A 25,376-nucleotide genomic window follows, 5' to 3' on the forward strand; every position below is an offset into this window, starting at 1 on the left:
GCCTACTTACATGTTATAAGGAATGGTCTCTAACCTCAGTGATGCCGTTCAACCCAGACCAAGCTCGCCATGACACATAATCTGATAGCCTATTAAAAACAATACAAGTATCACCATCATTATGCATTCATACACATACAGAGGCTTACTTATGCCCTCACACAACCATCTTAATATCACACATGAACACAATAAAAATACAGCCAGAGGAATCATTTTGTAGGGCTGAGGGCACACACCCACCTACAGTAACTGTCAACACTTCCAAAAGGTTTAAAATAGCCTAGTTGTAGCTATTTCTCTATTGAAATAGCTTGTCCTACAGTTCAGACTGCATGAAGGCTATCCTCCAGTGTAGAATATACAGCATTTCTCTTGTGCTGTATTTTTCAAAACACATCTGCCCTAGTCTGGCCAGGCCTAATTTTGGCCCACACAGAATGGTCTGTCTTAAAACATAAAAGTGCCAGGAAGAGGATCAGAAAAGCCATACTTCTCTGAGATCTTAAAAAAGATAAGCCCACACCCCCACACACCAACACCAACACCAACACCACCACCTTCCAACAAAAACTTTATATTACCTGATGAAAAATTGAGAAAAAAAAGAAAAGAAAAAGAAACACGGGCTTGCGAGTGCATTGACAAATCAAATGTTGCTCTGTCAGCCAATTTTAGACTAAAATAGTCTGGTCTTCTGTGCTTATTAATTTCTCACAAGTGAGCAGGCCCTACTAAATTATATCCTGAAGATAGTGTTAGCGACAACTACTTCCCAACACTGCACTGTTTATTAAGTGCCTCTGGAGGGCGAAAGCTGACTTGAAACAGTGACGCTAGGGTTTTGCAGTGGTGGAGAAGGCCATACGTCAGAGGCATAATGGCGGAGGCTGGTTGAAGAGGACAGGCACTCCGCAAAGCTGCGCTGTTACCTATTTCTTCGCCCTCAGCAGAGGTTCGCAGTGCCTAAAAATGGCCTGCAATTCTTACGCGGAAATTGAAAACGACAACAAAAGCCTTAAGTCCAGTGGGATTTCATCCGAGGGCTGCAACTCTCAGAAGCAATTGTTGTCAGATAGTATCTCGGCCACATCCAAGCAAAATGGCGAACAAGCTGTATGTGAAGACGAGCAAATGTCTGAACAAGATACGTCTGAGCGGCGGAAGAGCGGGATGATGGATTTAAAAACCAACAGTACTTCACCGTCGACACTTCAGAGACCTGCAGAAGAGTTGCTAAGAAGAAATTTTCAGATTCCGCGGAAGATCAAGGAAAGGAAAGGTTGTGTCCTCTTAATACTAGCTAGCTCGCCAGCTAACAGTAGCTGAAGCCTGAAAGGGATTGTCTGTTTCATATTTCACCCTTGGCTGCATGTAATGTTGGCTTTTAAGACGGAATTTTCGTAACAGCTGATAATTAACGCCATAACACAGGCCATGTTGCAGAGGGCAACTAGTTAACGCTATATTGTTAATTGTATAGCTAGCAACCACACGTCGAGCTCTGAACTGTTAGCTAGCTAACACACTCATAACCCGGTCTGGCAGGTAAATTCGAAAGCAAGAAGCCACGTGAAGACATGAGCACTAAGTTCCTGGTCTATGGTGTAGTGTAATTGCCGTTAACGATTAACATGTGTGGAGTGAACTTGTGCATGCGATAATGTACAAATCCACCGTTTTTGCCGTTAAGTTGACGTTAGTTGCCAAGCTACACAGGTTGGCTCACCACTCCTACTTCCTCGGATGCGCGCTGGCTCGCCATGCATTAGGCCGAGGCCTCGGTGTTTATTACTTCACCACTCTTACGTGACCACCCAAGACACACATGGTTCATGGTTCACCCATGTCTCAGGCCTCTGTTTTTTTCTCAGTTTCTTTGTTTTTTTTTCACCCAGTCCCTCCATATGTCCTCAAGTGTGCCCCTATCAGCGTTCCTTCCCCTTTGGAATAGAGGCAAAACTGAACTGAGCTGAACTTCTGGCCGTCAGAAGTAGCCTGGGTCTGGATGCAAAATGAGAAGTGCCACTAACAGCATGGCATAGCACATAGCCCACCCTGACCTGCCTGTTGCCCCAAAGCACTGTTTCACACTACATAACAGCTGCAGCCCTGCCTGGCCCCAGCTGCCTTGAGTGTCACCGGTGATCTTGGGAGTTAATTGTGGCTTCAGTTGCCCAGTCTTTCTCAGAGCCATCATTATTATTAATAGCTCATTTCATTCCTTCAACACCATGAAGGTTTTTTGTTACTCTGGAAGCGCTCTGTGTGGGCTGTCCAGTAGTAAACATGGCCACCCGATCTAAAGCTTCACATTTCATATCCGATTCTGGATTACTTGTTGTGGGTATACCCCGTGGTGGATACTGGTATGAGTATGAGTGTGTAGGCTGTGTGATTGTTTTGACATGTCTCCCTGTGTTTTTGCATGGTGCTATGGCTAGTGCTTTGTGTGCTGTGCTTGATTCGTCTCAGAATGTAATGCAATATTTTCACTATCTGTCTCCAGTCAGGCTTTAAATAGACCCAGACCGGGTTATGTGAGGGTCCTAGTCATGTGTCATGGTTGTTGTCCAGGTCTTGTCAAATAGAACTATTAAAAAAAATGATAAGGAAGAGGCTGGCTAACTGCACAACTTGAATTGAAAGTAAAAGTGTGTCTTTCTGGAGTGTCAGCCTAAGTTTGTCAGTGTAGAGAGAGAAAATAGGTTTGTACGTTATGTTATGTCATGGTTTCTAGTAAGTCCTTTCGTCTCATATGCTTTCCAAAAACTTCTGTGACACAGCTTCATTGACTTGCAGGGTTCCCATAGACATGAAGGTCATAGACATTTCAAATCCAATTTCCAGCTGTGGAAAAATTATAGTTTGGGAATTTTGGCAATTGCTTTTTATAATTTTGAAATTTTGGAGATGTGTGTTTTATGTATGGAGGTCTTATGCAACTGATGGTGTTATTGTACTCTGACTTCCATGGATAATTACTTGTCGTGTGCATTTCTGTGTTGTGGTCATCAGTGTAAATATTCGGTTAGAAAATTAATGGAATGGAGAAAATGGTAGTGTTTTGTACAAATCTAAAGTATTGTATTTCAAATATATAGGAACTGTTAGTTTGACTTGGGCATTGTATTTGGTGTTGTCCACTCCTCAGCTTATGTCTAGCTTCCAGATTCTGTTCTACAAAAGCAAAATCCTGACTGTGCTCAGTCTCAATCCGTGCATTCAGTTGATTCAGAAAGCTGATGTCATGGCTACATTACTAGATACACTTGCCTTTATTAACACTGTGGACCCCCACCTTCAGTAAGCTACTGTGTACTTCGGCATCTTCAATACCCTGTTTAGTACTACTATCTGCTGTGGGTTTTTTTATGGAATGATGTCTAACAGGGTATGCAAATGTTTGGGAAGTTATTCATCACTTTGGTAGTTGCCCTTGTCTTTCCTGTTGTTTTCGGTAGAGGTGGAGAAAGTTCAGTTTAGAAAGTGAAACTATCACCATCCACACCATTCACCTCCTCTTATAATACCGGCAGTCAACTGAGGCCGTATACTAGCCTAGAGCTGGGACAGAAACGGTTTTAAATTAGCTGACTAACACAATTTTTCAAAGGGCCGATAAACACTTGTGAGGCATAGTGAGGTGCATTTGTGACAGACATATTCTAAACACAAAATTAACATTTTCTTCAGATGACCAAATTGTTGTCTTTGGGATGTTTGAAATCTTTCCTCCTTGGTGTTATTGTCTTCTAGTAGATTACTGTGGAAATGCTCATGCTTTCTTTCTTTTTTTTGTCCTTTGTTTTAGGTTTGTTCCAGAACCTTTCCCCGGAATCTCGTGAGTTTGATGAACTTGTGAGGCTTCTCTCCTCTTTCTACCTGGAGCCCAACTCGCGGGGGACCTTCACATACACCAAAGCCCGTCTCATTCACAACGAGCTCCTCGAGAAAGAAGTAAGCTTTTGGTCTTACCACTCAAATTCCCACAAAGTCTCAGTCCCTGTTGTACATATAAAGGCAAAGAGTGGGATTTAGCAGGTGCTCTCACACAAAGCGACAGGGACTGACAAGGTCCAGTTCAGGAATTGATCCCTGGCTGACTTTTCTCTAGTGGCCACGCTACCACCTCACACCACACCCCCATGTAATATTGGAGGGATTCGATTCGGGCCATCTTAAGACGACTGCAAATGTGATTATTTCTGAGATTCTGATACGTTTTCAACCATGACGTATGCACAATTCCGGTTTAAAAATTTATCAGAATCTCAGAAATGATCACGTAGTCGTTGTAAGACGACTACATCAAGTCCTCCTATTGTTCCATTGCATAAGCACATCCCAAATCCCACATACCATGCCATGGTTGTTCACAATTACACACATGGGTGTCTGCGTCCTCAAGAAAAGATTCAACAGACAGCTCTTTAGCAGGAGATTGCAATCTTAAATCTTAAAAGACTTCAACATTTATGTTACTGAGTAGCTGCAGTCAGATCAGTTATTGCTGCTCTGAATGGTTTTCATGAAAGCTTGTATCTGCCATACTGTAGCTATATTAAGTGGTTATTATAAAAAACCACGACAGTGGTGTGATTAACATATCCTGCTTCTGGATCTCTCCTTGGCAGTTCATTGAGAAGAAGAGGGAACTCAAGCAGCATGGCCGCACAGATGCAGAGCTGGAGGAGACGTACGGCTTCTTGCTTCCGGACAAAGACAAGGTGAGTCTTTGATCCCACCTGGGCCAGGTGAACTGAAAGGTGGCAATGTCCAGTTGGGTGGACAACACACACCAGATGAACACACCAAAGCACAAGATAATCAGTTACACAAATCTTGCCACTCAGATTTTGAGTGTGTTTAAACTGCGCCACTCACCTATGCTGTCAGACTTAATGTGTGAGTTATTTTTTCACCTGTAAGGACTGTGTTATTGTCAAAAAGTGTTGTAATACGTTTATAACATAACATGACACTTTAATTTGCTTCAGTCAACTAAGCAATCAGAACCACAAAGTGCATTTATTTGTTTATGAATTAAGGTGTTGATATGAAGAGCAAATATGTTTGCTCTCCAATATCAAAGCTTAATTTATTCAAAACTCCATAGTTTTGTTGACGGATCTGTACAGCCCATGTGCGTTAACAGATGACTCCAGGTGATTAGCACAAGGAGTGTGAATGTAACCTGTAGCTCTGCCCCTGTGGCTTTGCAGGTCCAAGCCATCTGTGAGAAAGGTCTGTCTGTGGGCCACTCCCGTGTCAGCATGCTGGGCAGTCCTGCTAAAGGTGAGTGTGGTTACCTGAGCAAATCTTTTTAATCGTTAATAATAATATCATTTTGATTTCTTATGTGATCTACTGTTTTATGTCCGAGGCCTTTTCTATGTGTGTTCATCTCTGTACTCAATGTCACTTGTCAGAGAATTTATCAGCAGTCTCTAGAAGTAGTTAGGAGCCAGGGAATGGCCCTGTCAGTGTCACCGGGGGATTGAAGTGGCCACTGTAGAGGCGCCTACACACAGACCTTGAGGGATGGCGTGAAGCCTTCAAATTCCAAACCATAATGGTCGTCATGCACACGGCTATATGGTTCTCTTATGACAAGTTGGCACAAACTCTGGTTTTAACTAGCCTGATGTGGATGAGGTGTGTAGTGTGAGTTGTGCTTGCATGGCTGAAGAGTCTGAAAGATTCTGTTAAGATGGTATATAAGGGTCTGAGTTTCCTTTGTCTTCAGACCTTGAGGGTGTGACTACCTGTTGTCCTCCGGTACGGTGATGAAGCTCTCTGTTAAATTTCAGCATCACCAAACGACTCTGTCTGACTCTGCTGCCTGAAAGTATTTTTCTTTATACAACACCTCAACGCAATGTTACTGGCTTGTCCAGGTAACTGCAGGAGCAGTTACCACCACTGGTCTGTAGAAAAACACTGGGTCGAGCATCTGTAGTTTAAAAAGTACTGACCGTAGCCCCGCTTTGTAGAACGGCCCCCTGGTCTTTGTGACTTCACCAGTTCCTGTGTGTAGGCAACCTGCTAATGGTGCCCTAGAGGGGTTGATTGCAGCTGCGTTCGCTGTGATGGCAGTGGATTTGCTCTTGTGGTCAGGGCTGGTCAAAACTCTGGGCAAAGTCTGAAAGTATCCTCATTATATGCAAGTTTAGGAAATGTGAGGCATGTTCCAGAGTGATTCTGGGTCATTGTCTCTGGAAATGAATTCAGCGCAGGCCTACTGCTTAGCACCCTAAGGACGGGTAGAGCTGCTGCTTACCCTTTGTCTCTTCTTTCTGCTCGTCCATTTGAGTCTGATTGTGGAGGTGTTGCACAGTTGCTTGCTCCCAAGAATGAGGTGAAAAGCGTAGGTAGAATTGGATTAAAAAGGATGACTGAAACGGATATCCACATCTTCTCACATATTTTGTATGATTTCAGGTGTGTATCTGTCAAGGTACTCTGATCTATTGCAAGTCAATACATTTGAACCCGGAACAACCGGAGAAATCATAGTGTTCAAAATTATGAAGGTAAATATCTCCTGTCAAGTCTTTTGGTGAAATGAAGATATATTTCTTTTTAGCCTTTCTCCGCAGACTGCTTTCATGTTGTGTATTCACATACGTTGTCTTCTGTGCCCATAGGGTAAATTAAAAACCATATATGAAAGCACACCAAAGAACGTGGTGGACCCTACGCAGAAGTTCGACTGTCACGTGTTCAAGAACGCGAGCAAAGTGGCGTCCCTCTACTCCTACCGGGCGTTTGAGCACACTCAGGTATGCATAGGGGCTGTCTGATCCTCTTCCTCCTACACGTCCGCTTTGAGTCTCAACACACCCTGTCAGCAACTTTGAAGCCTCCCTTTTGTTGATCTTGAATTTAGCAATGCGTTGAGAAAACCAAAGCCAGCAAACCACTATCTGTCAGCTATCCCTCGCGGAGCCACATGTTTGTGTGTGATAAATGTATTGTTTTTTTTTTTAATCTTAAATGTTTATTTTTGTTACTCTTGCGCAGCAATACTTGTTTGAGTTTGCCTACGAAGAGCTGAAGGCCCGGCCCAGACACGTGTGCCCTTACGCAGTGTTGTCTTTCCAGTACAGAGGCAAAGAAACAGGGGCCTCTCTAAACAGGTACGGCCCCAATTGTCACACTTGGGAAATGAGACGCAAAACTACATGATATTGACTGATTAATTAATGATGAATGTGGTCATTTTATCAGCTATTATTGCCCTGCTGGAGCTGTCTAAGGTGCCCTTAGCGCGCCTCTAATTGTGTTGTTGTTGTTGTTGTTGTTGTTGTTGTTGTTGTTGTTGTTTTGTTTTGGATTTGTGTTGATCTTTTCTGTAATTGTTTCAGGCTCAACAGCCCCATGAGTGATGGAAATCGAGGTACGTTCGAGACAGGCTCCTTCATAAATATCTCATCTCTACTTGTCTTGGATGTGTAGTGCTTGTCAGAGTAGGTTTTGTTTGTTTGTTTGTTTGTTTTTACGTGGTGGAAAAATCTGTTGTATCAAAGTTGTCAGTGATTCTGTATCCTTCACTCTAATTTGACATCAGTTGTGGTGTCCGAACTCTTGAGTGTTATGAGCTGCTGGTCAGACAGACTAAAGGTGCTTCTCAACATGCTTCCTCGATCCTCGAGGGGCGTTCCCACTGGATAGACTATCCCATTGTTTTCGCCCCATCATTCTTTATGTAGATCAGTGAGGATTGAGGCCAGAGGAGGGCGAGGGAGGATGTGTAAAAGCCCAAATGAGAGGCACCGTGAGTGTTGTGAGCTGCTGGTCAGACAGACTAAAAGGCTTTTCTCTTCTTCTGGCTCCGTAGTGAGGCGCAGGTACACGGTCTGGAGTGGGACCCTGGTGAATAAGGGAGAGGAGCTTTTCCAGATTAGCATCCGATCTTCCAACCTCCCCCTTCTGCCCTTCCGAATGTAAGTGCCTGCTGCATACACACACACACACACACACACACACACACACACACACACACACACACACACACACACACACACACACACACCCACACCTTCTTAAAATCGCAGGCTTGTTTTTTATTCTGTCTTTCTCAATTTCTCAATGCCTTGCCAATTTTAAGAACGCTGATGCAACAACTCATTGTCTAATTGGTCCAAGTTCCAAATGTTTTTATTTTTTTCCCCGTTTGTGTTAGACCTGATAAACTGGACGTCAGCACAGCGATGCACTTGGATGCAATGAAGAGGAAGATACCAGCGCTGCTATCGTGGGACACCTTCTACGGCAAGCGGGAAGGTCAGTGTCCCAGTGAAGTCACGTGAGGTCTACTTGCTATGGTCTCAGATAGAACACTCATTGTTAAACTGTATCAAGTCCACTGAAATGCGATGCATTGTAATGCTTACATGTGAATGAAAAAAAACACGTATGCCTAAAAGCACACATGACCTTTGTATTGTTTGATGGTGGTGGGTGTTTTTTGACTGAGAACTCAAGGCATTGCTGTAAAAGATGAGTCAATCTGATGGATGATGTAACAGATGCTTTTATTCAAATATTGTAGTAATATCCAGAGCCATATAAAGAGAGAGTTGCGACAACCCGGGTACAGAAAATGTTGGTTTGTGACGTGGTTCGTGTAACTTCAAATAGTTCCCGGAAGCGATTGACTGTTCGTTAGAATAACCGTCTTTTACTGTGTGTTCGATCCTAGCTTCCGGGAACTATTGTTGAGAAAATATGGAACATTAGCGTCAATGGAGTTGTCGCAACTCTCTCTTTATATGGCTCTGGTAATATCCATAGAATATCCAAATGGGCGTGACATGCCAGTGTTGGAAGAGTTAGAATATATACACTCTGCATGTGAACCCTGTGACCTTGGTTTGAAATGATCTAATCTGGATTTGTGTGTTGTCTTTGTGTCTCCATTGCAGTGTTAAAGTATGGCATGTACTGCAGTTTGTTTGAGGTGGTGAGCAAGAGCAAACCTGGCAACCAAAATCTATCTGGACTGCTACAGAAGCTTGAGAAGGACAAAATAGTAAGACATCAAATTCTATACTACAACAAAAACAGCGGTTACTCCTGTTTCTTACTGATGTGTTGATTGTTTTTAAATCTGACTGTTGGATATCACTGTTGCCCATATTTAGCTGGCACTGTCACTTGGCCTGCTACTTGGCCTGCTTCCTAAAGTATTTGTTACCAATTTTGTTTTGTTTTGTTTCCAGGTGCTTGTGAAGCCTTTGATGGACAAAGGATTTCTCTTCCTGCTTTCATCCGCCCAAATGCAAATATCGAATGGTAAAAACACAAGTGCAAGTACATATACCTTGACACTTCCTGTGTTATGACACTCTGTTTTAGACTGCTCAGGATGTAAATATCATCTTTTTTCCCCCTCTCATCTGTGCACTTTAGAGAGGAAGAGTCGATTGGAAAAAGGTTTACAGGCCCTCTTCATCTTTCAAGACCCTAGACTGGCCCCAACAAAATTCTGTAAGTGAAAGTTTGTCATTCGGTTGTTGCTGCCATTATTGCCAACATTTAGTTTTCATATCTTTGAAATGTTTTGACAAGTCTTTTTCATTAACTGTACGAATTGTTTCTTCCCCTTTTTTGTCCCTTTCGTTCTTTCGCTTTCTTTTTTTCTCTGTTTCTTTCTTTGGTCCCCTCCCCCGTGTAGCAGCCACATGCACTGCTCCCCCTCCTCGCGACCCGAGTGACGGCGTGGTCCTGCGTCGGCTGGAGCCCTTCCTGCCGGCCATCCACCACGCACTGCTGCGCCTGCGCTCGCACCCGCCCAAGGACCTGGGGGCGGCCGTGGAGCGCCAGGCCACGGACTACCTGGGCCAGCAGCGGAGCGGCCGCGGCCCCCCGGCCGCCTTCCGGCTGCCCGAGTACCGGCAGCACCTGGACGAGCGGCCCGGATACCCCTCGGGTCCCCGGCCGCGCTTCAGCGGCGATGCCCTGCGCACCTATCTCCACGGGCCGACCTGCTACCAGCTGGCCACCACCAAGGCCCACGGCCTGCTCAGCGGCGAGGGTCTGGAGCAGCGGCGACCGCACAGACCGCCGCCGTCCGTGTCCTCGACCGTTCCGGCAGCAGCGACCGCCACGGCCTCCGCATCGGCGTCCAGCCTGGCCATCTCCCCGGCACCGTCGCCCGCGGGGATGTCGGACGACCGCAGCCCAGCCTCCGACTGGGGGAGTCAGGAGAGGGCGGCCCCCGCATCGGCGGCCCCTGCATCAGCGGCCCGAGTGACGCAGGCCAACGGGGGGAGCCAGAGAGCCCCCCAGCGCACGGGAGGAGAGTACGACAAGGAGAAGATGGAGAAGCTGCTGCAGCTGATCCACATGCACAAACGGACGCTGGCGGGGGGGAGGGAGGACGAAGACGACGGCTGGGACGCCGCCGGACTCAAAAGGAGGTTAGAGGATGAAGGGGGAGCGCAGGCCAGCAAGTACCTGAGGACCAGCCTGCTGAGCAACGGAGAGCCTGGGAGAGGTGAGCAGTGCACCAGGGCTGGGATGGGGTGCTGGGACAGTGTGCTGTTCCACTGGACAAAACAGTTTTTCAGTGTGAGATATTTAGCTTTAGTTTTGTCATCCCTAGATACTAGATACTCATCATCTGACCAGTTTCGTGTTAGTTTGTTGAATGTTTAGATTTTGTTTTAAGTTTTATAAGTATTTGGATTCTCACCCCTGAATCCTACTGAGGCAGAATGCAAGAATGTTAAATTCCTTGCTCCTATTAGTTGTTCCACAATGCTTTGTGCATCTGTTCAAGTTCAAAGAATATTACAAATGCTCAAATGGAAAAAGGAGTCTTGGCGTTGAGTTTGCTCCCGAAGGCTGTCTTCATTTAACTACAGCCAGTTGACAAGACAGTTATTTATTTGGCTTGTTCTCTTTTGAAATATGATCTTTTGACAAGCATTTCCAAGCACTGATTGAGGAGAGTCAGTCTAGTTTAAAGCCAGGCCATCACTTGAAGAGTGGGATCGGTGGTTCTGCTTCTCATTTATGGCTAATCAATTTCACCCTTCTTGCACCCAGTTGTTCCTCCAAATGTTCTGGGTCACACTGTGCTTTTACTGTTGCGTCATTCATTACAATTTCACCCATGGGGACATCTTTAGGACTTTCCAGGGGCCAACATAAGTGACTCAGTCTATGTGCTTGCATGCTTAGGGTGTTTTAATTCTGTGTCAAACCAGAGTAACTTAATTTCTTTGTCTGTGTCCTTCCCCATTTCATTGTTTCTGTCTTCTGCCCCCCCTCTCTGTCTCTCTTTCTGCACCCTCTTTCCTTCTTCCCTCTCTCTCTCTCTGTGCTCCCTCTTTCTTCCCCTCTCTCAGTGCCTGGTAGTGAGGAGGGCGGCTCTGAGGAGAGTCCGTCGCTGTCCCTCTCCATGGTGATGGACAGCATGGGCATCTGTGACACTGACCTGCGCGACCGCGTGGGCCCGACGTCCGAGACGCACCGGCTGATCAAGCTGCTCATGAGCACGCTCAACCGGGCCATCACTCACGGCGCCTCGGGGGCCGAGGTCGCCGCCGAGACCCTGGAACGGGTCAGCGCCGAGGGGCTGGGGCTGGAGCTGGGCCTGGGCCGGGCCGAGGCGACGGACCTGGACCTGCGGTCACGAGTGAAGGACGAGGAGCCGTCGTCTACGCAGGACTACCTAGAGGTCAGTGCCCAGCTCTGTTCGTCATGCTGTAGTTGAAGATACAATTGTAATAGGCTTGGGACTGGCAGCCCTTCAGATCCAAGTGTTATCTACCCCTTCTGAGGTATCTGCTATTACTGCATGTTATGCTTGGAAAGTTGTGATAAACTTTTTAAAAAGTAAGGGAAAAAGGGCAACACCGCTGCTTTGTAGAATCACCAGTTTATTGGCTGGTGTGCTGACGTTTCGACGCTAAACCATCGCGTGTTGCGCTTTTTCCCTTACTTTTTCAAAAGTTTAACTCAATCAAAGTGTGCTGGTCCTTTTCTGAATGCTTAGAAAATTGTAACATTTATTGTTTGTGTGTGTGTGTGTGTGTGTGTGTGTGTGTGTAGGATCAGACAGCAGGCAGTATGAGCAGTATGGATGTGTGCAGTCCTGCATCACCCGGAGAGCCTCTGCAGCAGGCCACCTCGTCCTCAGACGTCCTCGACCACTGGGGTCACTCAGGTAATGGCTGTTTAAGGTCCTGTCCACACTAAGCAATGGCTGTTTAGGGTCCTGTCCACACTAAGCCAGACACATGAATATGCTTCATTATAACTCTGTTAAGCCGGAAAGCGGTGGATACATGTGAACTCCAGGTTTGCCTTGTAGTGTGTACAGGCCAAATGGGAGAGCTTCAAATATGAAGCTGATTCCAGACACCACCAACAACAAATGCTTCTATGGCGTGTTCTTTCACTGATGCAATTTTGAAAATCAATACCTATGTGGTTTGCAATGTGGATTGTTTTGCCCTCAGATATGTATATTTATATTTACCTGGCTTAATGTAGACTCAGCATAGGTCAGATGAATGGAACGGATACGTATGTTCCTTGTGGAATGTAGATCATTTGCATTCATTGAAGTCATTCAATTTGCTTTTGGTCAGGCAATGTGGAATGTGCTAATTTTCTGTGTATTTACAGTATACATTTATTCAGATCTATTTAGCTTACGCTTTCATCATAAGTGACACCTCACAAATGAGGACTCCATTCAAGCTACGTAAGCCACTCAGAGACACATTAGGGTAGCACTAAATACATAGTAGTAGCAGAGATAGCAGATAGAAAAGGAAGTGCTTGGTAAGCATGAGCTTGTTGGGTTTCAAGGATTCAAGTATTGTAGGAGTGAAATTGTAGTACTCAGGTCCTCGTTGATTAAACAATAGATAACCAATAAATTAGAGATGCACCGATCGATCGGCCGCCGATTGGAATCGGCCGATTTTCACGTGATCGGCCACGACCGGCGACCGGCCGGTCAGTCTGAGACATGCCGATTTTATGCCGTATCATATCATAACATATCATGCGTGGTGTCGTTGGAAAGCTGTGTTTCTCCTGCATAACGTTATGCCATCCAAATATGGACACTTCCTTAGTATCCGCAAGCAATCGCGAAAGTTCAAAGAGTGTGGACTGAGAATGTATGTAATTTGCTGTGTTTCAAGGCTTCTCAAAATTAGTTTTTTTTGTTGTCATTTTCCAACATCTCAGCCTATGTAGCACTAACTTCAGTTATCAGTATTCTGAAGATATTTACAGTTGGATATTGCATATGGATGTGAGAAGGAAAGAAATAGTGTTCCTAGTGCATTTCTACATGTGTGAAATGAATGTCCCACACTGGGATTACTGCAGCTGAAGAAGACTTGAAGAAGAATCTGTCTATTCACATTTTTCTACCAGCCAGTTGATAAGTTGATTACATTTCTAACATGTTGTATTAAAGAAAATATAGGCTAGAAAATAACTCTTTGTTTGTGCTGTAAAGTGGTTAGAAGAAATTAAATCGGAATCGGCTAAAATCGGTATCGGCCGGTCAAACTCGATGAAAAATCGGATATCGGACTCGGCCAAAAAATTGCAATCGGTGCATCTCTACTATAAATAGAAATACATAGTAGGAAGGCTCTTTTTTTGCACCTGCTAGTTTATATCAATGTGGGTAGGCTGCAGCCGATGGTCTGCATAGTCAGTTTAACCACCCGCTGCAGTGCCTTCCTGTCTGCAGCAGAGCAGCTGCCATACCACACCATTATGCAGGATGCAGGGTTCGTTACATGTGTTAGGAGAGGAGCTACTCTTGGAAGAATTGTGTCATCAAAAGTTTCTTGAAGTTGGAGAGGGATGCCCCTCTAGTAGCAAGTGATTGCTCGCTCCACCATGGAGGAAGCATACATGAGAATGATTGCTCATAGCTGCACAGATACATGATGTGTGTGTTAAGTGTGTAGTTGACACACGTCTTCTCATCCCTGTGTGTAAACAGAGAAGGGTCCTCTCCCAGTCCCGGAGCGCATCCCCCGTCGAGCGGACGGCGACAGCAAAGCGATGGGCCAGTCCCTGGACGCCATCGTCCACAACGAGTTCCAGTGCCTCTCGTCCCACATCAAGCACTTGATGGACAGCCAGCACATCTACTACGCCCCCCAGGCCCCGGCGCAGTGGCCCGACCCCCACCTGCTGCGGCTCAGCTCCACCTTCTCCACCTTCGTATCGCACCACGTCAAGCCGCTGGCCGTGCAGCCGTACCTCGGCACACTCCGCGAGCGCATCGGACACCTTCTGGCCCCGCCCAGATCTGCCCCTGCGCCGGGGGTCAAAGTGGAGCACCCCGTAACTGTTACTGCCTCCACCCCTCCTGCCTTTACCCCCACATCTGCCTTCACTCTCGCTCCTGCCCCAGGTCCGCTTACGGTTACTGCGGCTCCCACGACGGTTCTACCCCCCGTCCACTCTCCTGCCAACGCTATAGGCCTGGCCCCAGCCGCACCCATGGTAGTTACCCCATCGCATCCTCCCCCCAATGTCTCTGGTGCTATTTCTGCCCCACCGGCAGTTCCAACCCTACACCATCCTGCTCCTATTGCCCCAGCGCACGTGGCTCCCTCTGCAGTTTCCATTACTGCCGCCGCCGCTTCTACCCCTCCTCCTGCTGTTGCCCCTACGAGTTCTTTTACCCCACCGGCCAAAGCCCCCACCGCTTCGGTTGCCCCACCGGCCAAGACCTCGAGCAAGCCACGCATGGGCACCGTCAAAGACCCCCACAAGCCCCTCGCCACTGCCATGGAGAAAGCCGAGAAAACCCCAGAAGTCAAACCAATGGTCTCGGCCCTCGCCCTGGACCCTCCTGTCTCCTCTCCCTCAGCGGTCAGTCAGCTGCAGCAGCAGCAGCCACACCAGGCACCGCCCCCTTCCTCCGATCCTGCCCTTGTGCCCGCCCCCACGGCCAACCCCAGCGACAGCACGAGCGCGGCCAACAGCCTGATCAGCCAGATCAAGCCGGACGTGTTCCTCAGCCTGGTGCAGATGGTGCAGAGGAACACGCTCAAGTTCTACATCCACGTGAGCGAGGAGGACAGCGAGACTCAGCTCTGCACAGAGATTAAGGTCTGACGCTCCTCCTTTTACTTTGAACTAATGGCTCATTTTGATGATGCACTGACTTGTAATACCATGAATATTGTCTCTGTTATTGCCAATACATACCTAGAATGGCAGGTATTGTGCTGGTATTACATTACCCATTTTGCACTAAGGCAGTGAGGAGCAAACTGAAAAAGGGTTGAAATGACGAGGCATATAAATTCCAACTCTTGCATCATTTTGCTTTAAGGTTTTGGGAATGTTCTGCCGCCCTTTTCTTTTTAAGTGGGGCGTGCTTGTTGCAGACTGTTGCTGAACTATTGCAAACCATTCCCACCATTGGTATAGATAGAAATTACAGGCTTCAGTGTATCTTTTTATGTGTGGTAGTGGTTTCAGTCATTTAACTTATTCAGCTAATGCTTGTTACTAGTGAAGTGACCTTATTAGTTGAAATATGAGATTTTGACGCGCACATATGGGCATTTGTGGGCACCACATGTATGCCATGCTCTTCAGAGGTGCAATCAAAAGGTAAGAGTGATATGACACCGTCATGAACGTGCCAAACATGTTATTAACATTCATGACATAACACTTGTCATCACGTGTCATTCTGTTTTTGTCATGGCAAATTAGGGTTAGGGTTACGTTTAGGGTAAGAGTTGATGTGTCATGATGGTGTCATTTCACTCTTATGTAGATACCTTCAAGTAAAGCGTTCATGATTTAGTAGCTAGTTGTTATAACACTCCATATGCATTCACTTCTGACAACTTGGCTACCATAATGGTAACTATTACTACCTATTTAACACCGAACACATCGGAGGTACCAATTGTTGAGTTAGTCCGGGCGTGTTAATCACCACTCTGAATTGCTATGGTCTATCCAAAGTAAGAGGCCTGTTTATGAAGTTAACTGATGGTTGAATTAGCCAAACCTAGTCAGTCAATCTTTAGCTTGTCTTTCAGTCCCCAAAGTTTCAACTTATGTTGATAGCCTATTATTGAACTAGGAACTTGGCTGAAGGTCACAGTTAGCCCTTTTCCACCGACAGAGAACCGGCTCCGTTCCCATTCGCAAACCAACATTTGAACCGTTCGTCGCATTTCCACCAAACAAATGCCGGTTCGCAACATGGCACCTTGGTTCGGAAGTCGAACCACAAAACACTTGGTTTTTCCTGCAAACCGAGTGGGCATGTCATTGTGCCATTCAGAGGGGAGAAGGCTAAAAGCATGAGTTTTCCGTCCATATCAACTTTTGCCATGAGTAAACAAAGCGATTCAACTAGCATTGCACTGCAGATGTTGACTAGCATTTTAAACAGCTAGATTCTGCCGTTTTTATGAGACCACTGGTCAGATCATTCTTTGGTTTATGCATCTCATTAACTTTTTGCTTTTGCATGCAACACCCATTGTTGATGACGCATCCTTGGTTCAGTTCAGAACTGGTGTAAATGCGGGCTGGTTCACGAGATAGCACCACGGTTCAAAGACCTTCGAACGGCACAAGGACAACACTAGGTTCGCTTTCTGTGGAAAACCGCCTCGTGATGGCAGATTACGTATATCCTAAAACCCAGCAATAAAACATATCAAGATGCAGATGAATTTCCCTTTGCCCTCAATGTACCTCAGATGTTAGCACCTCCAACAACATGTTACAAAGTTAGATTGAATTATCTGCCTGTCATTGTTGGAAGAATTGTAGATTAAAACTTTCCTTGTTGTCTACCTTGCTACAGGATTACTTGAAGAGCTTTGGCAATGTGGAGTGCAATCCACAGAGTTTCCTGGAGAACAACAACAGCCTCGACAAGTTTCTTGTCATCATTCAAAATGAGGATATTGCTATGCATGTTCACAAGGTAAGCACATTAAGTCCAAGGGAAGGGAGTACATGTCCATCTAGTGTCTGCAACCCTGAAATGCGTGTGAAGCTGACACATTGGTTCAAAGTTGTTGTATTCCAAGAGAATTGTATTATCCCCGAATGTATGCCCATATTCCCACAAGGCCATATGTAGGATCATTGCCTTACAAGACTCTTTGGGTTAATCAGAATTGCTTCATAGCATTTGTATGTTTGTTATTCACTAATTATCTATACATTATTAAGATTTTACTGCATGTTTAAATTGAACCACACCATGTTACGTAAGAGTACGGTCCTCTGAACTTCTCTTTCTCTGCCATTTAGATCCCTGCCCTAGTGTCTTTGAAGCAGTTACCGTCTGTGAGTTTTGCCGGTGTGGACAGTCTGGACGACGTGAAGAACCGCACCTATAATGAACTGTTTGTGTCCGGCGGCCTCATCGTGTCTGATGAGTTAATCCTCAACTCGGACTTGATGACGTTCGGTGAGTTGCCTCGACAGACCACTTTGCAATGCTAACTTCCATCTTATGATGAGGCCCGTGTCCATCTCTGCTCCAAAATATTTAGTAGTTCCAACTGGGCCATGAACTGCATGTTAGAAAATGGGAAGAAAAAAAAAGTGTGTAGTTTTTGCTCCGATAATGCACTGAAGTTGGACCTGCAACTGTGTTTAAAGCAGGAAAAACTGTTTTTTAACGAGGTCACAGAGCACAGTAACGAAACTATCTATAAGATCTGACTATGTGAAAACTCACTGGATTTTTCCTTTAAATCCATGTCAAACTAGAACGACAACAAGCCCTCTTGCATGTTTGGCCAGTGTAGCACTCTTTTGCATAATTGACTCGTAAATGTAAATGCTGTAAAGAACTTGTGTGCATTGTCTATGGGCACCTGTTTGCATGCCTGTGAGCCAGTCCCGGCGTCATGGGGGGCACGGGGGGGCCGTGCCTGCCCTGGACGAGCTCAGCTGCACCAACCAACCCCACTTCCCCAATCCCCATAGATTGATTTTGAACACTAATTTAAGGTAGAACTGTCCAGGAGCCTAACATCATACACAGGCTCACCTCAGGGGTGTGTCCTCTCCCCCTGTTGTGCATACTGTACTGTATACCAATGACAGCTGTAGCCAGCATGACAACAGGCACATTCTGAAATTTGCAGACGACTCTGTAACTGTCAGTCTCCTGAATTCTCTCGAGAATGAGTCATCAATGATTTTGTGTCCTGGTGTGAAGATACTTTTTTGCATCTGAACATCAGCAAAAGACGCCTTTAGACGCCTTCCACCTGCTCCAAAGCACAGCGTCCTTAACAGCCCTGACATTGAGTTTGTATCATCTTACAAGTACCTAGGCACGTTGATTGATCGCCGACTTAAATTTGACTTGAACACCACTTCTGTGTGCAAGAGAGGACAACAGACTCTGCACTTAGGAAACTGCCCTCCCTATTCACTTCCTCCTCTTTTGCCAAACTTATTTACTGGAATTTGATCTTGCTTTTACTGACTCATCTTTTTAGGAATTGTCAGACCTAATTATCGGAACTAAATTATTATTTTGTGCATTTTTGTTTGTACTGTGTAACGTGTTGTATCTATTGTTGTGTGGTATGTGATCCTGTCTGCAATCAAATTGCCCATTTTGGGACAAAGAAATAAAACTGAACTGAACTTAAGGGAGCTTAAGGGAGCTTCATGTTACCGCACCTTTTACAACAGTAGGCTGTGTTGTGTAGATACAGTTAAGCTACAGTTGGATTTAAGTATGCAAATGACTGTTTTCCTTCTCCCTCGGGGGTCATAGGACTTACATGTTGAATATTTTGTAAGTTTAATGTTTTGTAAGCCTGTAATTGAAAGTAGCCTAATTATAGGCCACACTTTGGCAGTAATTTTTGGCACTAGATATCTGTTATGAATTCAGTTGTTGTAACCCCAGTGCCTATTAATGGCCTATCTTAAACAACTGTGGCCAGTTTAAATCCTGCAGCAGTGATCAATTTGTGTGCCCCTAGGAAAAATGTAATGCAGAATTAGTGTCTGCTGTGAGCCCCACTTTATGACCTTATGGAATATTAATACTATGTGTGTGTGTGTGTGTGTAGATAAACTGCAGAGGTTGCTGAAGTTTCTGGAGGAGCAGAGCTCCATCTGGCAGTGGAAGGTGCACTGCAAGACCCAGAAGAAGCTCAAAGAGCTCAGCAGGTGAGTTGTTTGCCATAAAGCATCGGCTCCGGCTCCTTCACCTCAGACTAGAGCTGCTTCCTCTGGGGATCAATACACACAATAAATGCCAAATCAGCACCTGCTAATGTGATTCGCAGGTTCTTTATAGGCCATTGTCTGAATTGCAAGGGAACAAAATGTCCAGTGCTCTAAAGTGGTTTGGACAGACTTCATGGGAGATGCATTTCCCCAAGGTGGCGTAGCGCAGTGACCATTGTTAGAGGTCACCTTGAACGCTGTTGTCATGGTCACTGAACCACAATGCCTCCATGAAATGCGCCCTTTGGTCGTCCATCTGGGGCAGGATTTAAGACCGATTCCTCACATTACAACCCACACTGATGGGTAATGGAAAGTGGTGTTGTGCTTCATGTTCCTCTTCTCCCTCTTTGTCCCACTAGGTTAAACGGTGATACGATGAGCATGTTAAACCTGCTAACAACGTATCAGAAGAAGCACTTGGTAGATTTTCTACCCTATCATGAATGTGACGCTCCCACAAAGACCGCCCCCGATGTGGACTGCCTGGTCAAGCTGCAGGCCCATCACACACAACACAGACACATCATCTTCCTCACTGGTACGTGGCTCAAACACACACACACACACACCCACACACACACACACACACACAGACATTTGTGACCCTGCAAGGTGAAACCAGTCACTTAAATTCACAAAATTAATTTATTGTGCTCTCACGAACGACCATAGACTAAGCTTTCCAACGATATGTATATCGAGAGTATTGCGAAAACTATCGCTAAGATAACTGCTTTCAAGTTGGCATGGTTCTCCCTTCACAACATGCCAGAAGAGGTGTGGACAACGGGAATGACTGCTAATGTGTTGAATCTTCACCAGCTTTAAGAGTCAAAACTTGAAATTTGTTCACGATATGAAAGTTTAGACTGTATACTGTCGAATTAAGCGAAAAAATGTGAAATTCAACATTTCAGCCTGTACACACAGACAAGCACACACAAACACACATACACTATATTGCCAAAAGTATTGGGTCACCTGCCTTGACCCCCATATGAACTTCAATCACATCCTATTCTTAATCCAATTTCAATTTCAATTTAATTTCACTTATAGCATGCCAAAACATTACACATGTCTCATGGCGCTTTACAGAGTGTTAAACATTCAAAGAGAGCCCATGAGTAACAGGGGCAAGGAAAAACTCCCTAGAATTGGAGATACATATAGGAAGAAACCTCAGACAGATCCACGACTCAAGGGCCCAACCCATCTGCCTAGGGTCAGTTACAGTAAAGTCCATAGGGCTTAATGTCATTGGTCCACCCTGTGTAGCTATAGCAGCTTCAACTATTCTGGGAAGGCTTTCCACAAGGTTTGGGAGTGTTTATGGGCATTTTTGATCATTCTTTCAGAAGCGCATTTGTTAAGTCACACACTGATGTTGAACGAGGAGACTGGCTCTCAGTCTCGACTTTAATTCATCCCAAAGGTGTTCTATTGGGTTGAGGTCAGGACTCTGTGCTGGCCAATCAAATTCATCCACATCAAACAACTGTTCCCACAAAGTCGGGAACATGGAATTGTCCAAAATCTCTTGGTTAATGCTGACGCATTCAGAGTTCCTTTCGCTGGAAATAAGAGGCCAAGCCCAGTTTGGGGATGGCCCCTTCCTGTTCCAACACGACTGTGCACCAATGCACAAAGCAAGGTCCATAAAGACATGGATGACCGTTTGGTGTGGATGAACTTGACTGCCCTCAACCCAACAGAACACCTTTGAGATGAATTAGAGAGCAGACTAAGAGCTCTCCTCATCCAACATCAGTGTGTGACCTCACAAATATGTTTCTGGAAGAATGGTCAAAAATTCCCATACACACACTCCTAAATCTTGTGGAATCTTGTGAAAATCTTGTGGGGGTCAAGACGGGTGACCCAATACTTTTGGCAATATAGTGTATAGTCGTTCACATTCACACACTATTGGATAAATATGGGTTATCTGTCAGTAATGCATATTATATTTGCAAGATTGCTGCTCAATCGCAAGGTCTGTGTCAAGAAATTTCATCAACGCCACACATTTGCATTCAGACACCTAACAGGTGATCTGGACAGTACAGCATGTTTAGTACCAACTGAACCCATTTGGGTCTTGATGGTAATTTTACTATTACATTTTACCTGATGAAGACCAAGTAGGGTCGAAACATTGGTTGTTTTTTAAACATTAAATGGGAGCAAATGACAGTGTTGCAGACATTAGATTTGTTTTTATTGAAACTGAAGCTAGTTCCATTTGTCCTGCACCTACAAGGTGGGATGCGCACACAACTATTCTTTTTGAATTTTCCAAGTACCACAGTTATCTGGACATTCAGTCAGGATGATGGTCAATCAGGAAACGGCCTATATTCAAGGTTCACCCAAAATATCTCTAAGATCTCTAACGAAACGGGTTATTCTAAACTTAAGTATGTTACAAACAAAGGGGGGTGTGACCCCTTGTTCTAACTGAGAGGGCTGATCCTCCTAGATGGTCATTAATCAAGATGCCCCCAACTTGCACTTGGCCAAATGTTAGCAGCCCTATATTAAGACAATCGGAGGTGTGAAAGCCCCCCATCTTCGGTCACCTACTATATGCAATAGAGAATCACACCTGGGGATAAACAACGGTTAGAAAGGCTCCTATTGAATTCTAACCATTCAAGGATAAACAAAGGATACACAATGGGTACAAAATCACAAATACACAAATAAAGACGAGAAATACACATGTACTGTATATGCACAGGTATGTTGATTTTAAAATTCTTTCAGTATGACCATACTGGTTGACTTCAGTGTGAATGATCTTTTAAGTATATTTACTGGATTGCCTGAGTCTCGTGAGTCTCTTTGACTGAGCACTGTCTCTTTTGCCCGACAGAGAGAAAACTGGAGATGCTCCCACACTTCTCCAGCCATGGGATCCTTGTCGCCAGTATTGAAGACATCTTGGACAACTTCACAAGCATAATCAGCTTCAGTCCACTCAAGATGGAGCCACCCGCACCCACGGCCCCACCAGAAGGTGAGTGGTCACTGCATTGTCTTCAGTCCCCGCTTGTCTTCTCAGCCAGCTTCAGCGATGTCTCCCATTTCTATAACTCTTACTTTTGAACCTACAGTACATTAAGGATAGAGAGGAGACTGCACGCCTTGAAAAGTTATACTGCGAATGCAGCGGTTTCACGAACTGCAACTTAATATGAATGAGAAGGAAATAGAGCAGCACTGCTCACGCTCCTATGCTGCTACATCACCTAATAGTGATGCGTGGGTCATCATATTTATGTTTGATTATTATTATTATTCATAATATTTTTTATTTATTTATTATTTGTTTATGTATTTTTGTTGTGACCCACCTGACCCATTTTGATTTTGAACAACTGATGTAAGTTATCTGACTGACTGAAACGTCAAACGTTAAGAAACTTGATTGCAGTTTAGTTGAGCAGTGTTGCGCTATTTTCTTTTTTTCTTTTTTTTCTTATTCATATTAACCTACGGTTTATTTCCTTTACCTTCTCATTTCTATTGCTTTATATGTTGCCTTATTTATTTCATTATTTCTTATTGTTAAGCACCTTATGTCGCCGTTTTGCTGGAAAGACTAAATAAAGCTTGATTGATCGCTTGCTTGGAGATTGTTTTATTGATTGATTGATTGCATTACTGTCATCCAGGACTTGGATCTTTGTGTGTGTCTGTCACTGGGAGCGCTTCACTTAGAGGAGTAAATAGAGTGAATATATCACCAATTTGACATCAGATTGTCAGGTCAAGGTTGCAGACTAGTACAAACCCGTTTGTTGCTGTGGCTGTGCTGGCAGAGATATGCTTATAGCGCCAGAGCTCTGCTAACAAGTCGTGTGTGTGTGTGGAGGGAACATGCAGTCAGAATAGAACTGCCCTGTAAGGGTTATTGGGTAAAAAAACTCTGCTGGATGCATACATTTGCTAGCTGTGGTTGGTTTTACACACACATAAAGTGAGAGTGGTACGTGTAAAAACATCATACCTTTTAGCATCCCTCATGCACTTTCACAGAACAGTGTGTGAGCAAGTTCCTTCACAATCAATGGAGGCTACACAAGCAAACAACATAATGTTCCTTTTGGAGTCTTGTGCCACAGCTAATATATCTTCGTCTGTCTGCCTTAGCCGAGAAGGAAGACGTGCGTGATGAATGCGTAGAGGAGGAGGACATGTCCTTGGACTCAGAGGACGAGACGATGGCCATCAGTGAGACGGCTGCCCCCCTCCCGAGCAATGGCCTGCAGCAGCAGCAGCAGCAATCATCAATCCTCCCCCCTCCGCCGCAGATGCAGGAGTTCCGGCCACCCCTGCCTGAGATGCCCCCCATCCCAGACGCCATGGCCCAGAACAGCCCCATGTCCTACGGTAGCGCCAAGATGGACTTTGCCCCCGCCATCGCCCCCTTCCCCCCCGGACCCGAGCTGGGGGATAACCTGGCGGTGAGTTTCGGGGTGAACCCTCACCAGAGCTACTTGTGTCCTGCGCCGTCACAGTGGAGCCCCTTCTCGGGCAGCACTGGCTACCCACTTCCATCACAGCCCCCTTCCGTGTTGCCCCCCGCGTTACCCGGGCAACCCTTCCCCCAACAGTCCCCGATGCCAAACCTCAGCCAGTCTCCGGCCGTTGGCTCGGACGAGATGGCCCCAGGGGAGGTGCCCCCGGGACTCCCCCAGCCGCTCCCCGACGCCGAGGCCCAGATGGGGGTGCCGGCGACGGGTGCGGTGACCCCGCACGCTGCAGGCAGTGCTCAGGATGCACAGAGCAACGTCATGGAGCCGATGGCGCTCCCGTACCCCGACCACGCCGTCGGCCCTCCGATGGGCATGGGGTACGGCTGGGGGGGCAATATGGGGGTGATGCAGCACAGCTACGGAGGCGGCCCGCCGCTGGGTTCGGTCGGCAGCGCAGACTCGGCCGAGCTGGCGGATACAAATGCTCAGCCGCCGCAGGGCATGTCCCAGGCGGACGGTCTGTGGAAGGCCGGCGGCATGTGTGAAATGGCCGACGGCCTCACGCCGGGGCTGCTGCACCGTAGCCTCCCCCCTGTGCCTGCGCCTCCGCCTCCCCCCGGTATGGTCATCCCACCCTCTGCGTCGGGCCCCCCGCCCGGCCCCTTCCTGCACGCCGGAGTGCTGGGTGGCCCGACGGTGACGGAGAAGAGCTGTGGCACCCCGGGCAGCTCCACACCCAGCAGCCAGGGCAGCCGGACACCAGTGAGCTCGGGCCCCGACAGCCAGCCCACGCCAGGCCCTCCGGCCGGCAGGGGCAGCTCCGTGCCCCGCACCCTCCTGTCTGGAGCCGGCAGTGGGGGCAACGGGCACGGCCGTGGGGGCGCAACGGGGCACGCGCCTCTTCAGCCGCCTCCTCGCCATGCCAACCACAGCGGCCCCGGTGGGTACAACGGCAGGGGGGCGATGACTGTTCCGCCGCCGCTGCCACCTCCGCCGATGGACATGCACGGGGGCTTCAGAGCCAGGGGCGCACCGCCCATGCCCATGCGCTCCAGACCCGGGCGAGGACACATGAGGGGGGGGCCTCCACCCTGGGGCCCTCCTCTAAGGGGTGCACCACCCCCACCTCCACCTCCGGACTATTACTCGGACTACACGTACCCCTAAGTCAGTGCATGACCATGGGCCGGCCTCAACAGACTACTGGCAGAGAGAATGTACATATTTGACTTTTGAGAGCACATTTGGATTTCACAGAAGGAGGCAGACTAAGAAAAAGGAACCTTGGTCTTTATGAATTCAGAGGCCCTGAAGTCCTGCTGTAATCAAACCTGCTCTTCCTGAAGGAGGACTTTTGGGGGAAATAAACAGACCTTGTTCAGACCACTATATTTATATTTGCCAAGAAATGTAACAGCCTTTCAATGTTTCATTTTGTTGCTTCTTTTTGTTCCAATTTTTCAACAAATAGACAAAAAGGAAAAAAAAAACGGTTTGTGAACAAGGAATAAAATCAGACAATATTTTTTTAAAAAAACAATAAGAGAAATGTGGATCACTCGTTTTAGCATTCTTTTTTTTTTTTTTTTTACATTCTTGGTTGTAAAAATGTCTATTAAAACAAGGTTGTATCAAAACTCA

At 46.2% G+C, this 25,376-nt stretch overlaps 1 protein-coding gene across 1 annotated transcript; it reads left to right on the forward strand.

Moving 5' to 3' along the window:
- The first annotated feature begins 845 nt into the window (after nt 1-845).
- tasorb (transcription activation suppressor b) lies at nt 846-25,376 on the forward strand. The gene is made up of 23 exons (XM_062540669.1): nt 846-1,282; nt 3,815-3,960; nt 4,638-4,730; nt 5,226-5,298; nt 6,445-6,536; nt 6,651-6,785; nt 7,027-7,142; nt 7,371-7,402; nt 7,844-7,949; nt 8,189-8,289; nt 8,931-9,037; nt 9,228-9,300; nt 9,418-9,495; nt 9,683-10,504; nt 11,361-11,692; nt 12,067-12,181; nt 13,994-15,114; nt 16,844-16,966; nt 17,299-17,458; nt 19,089-19,188; nt 19,611-19,789; nt 22,130-22,273; nt 23,410-25,376. The coding sequence occupies exons 1-23, from the start codon at nt 973-975 to the stop codon at nt 24,900-24,902; spliced, it is 6,051 nt and encodes a 2,016-aa protein (XP_062396653.1). The 5' UTR covers nt 846-972; the 3' UTR covers nt 24,903-25,376.

This window comes from Sardina pilchardus, chromosome 7 (genome assembly GCF_963854185.1).
Source record: "Sardina pilchardus chromosome 7, fSarPil1.1, whole genome shotgun sequence".
In the NCBI taxonomy this organism is placed as follows: Eukaryota; Metazoa; Chordata; class Actinopteri; order Clupeiformes; family Clupeidae; genus Sardina; species Sardina pilchardus.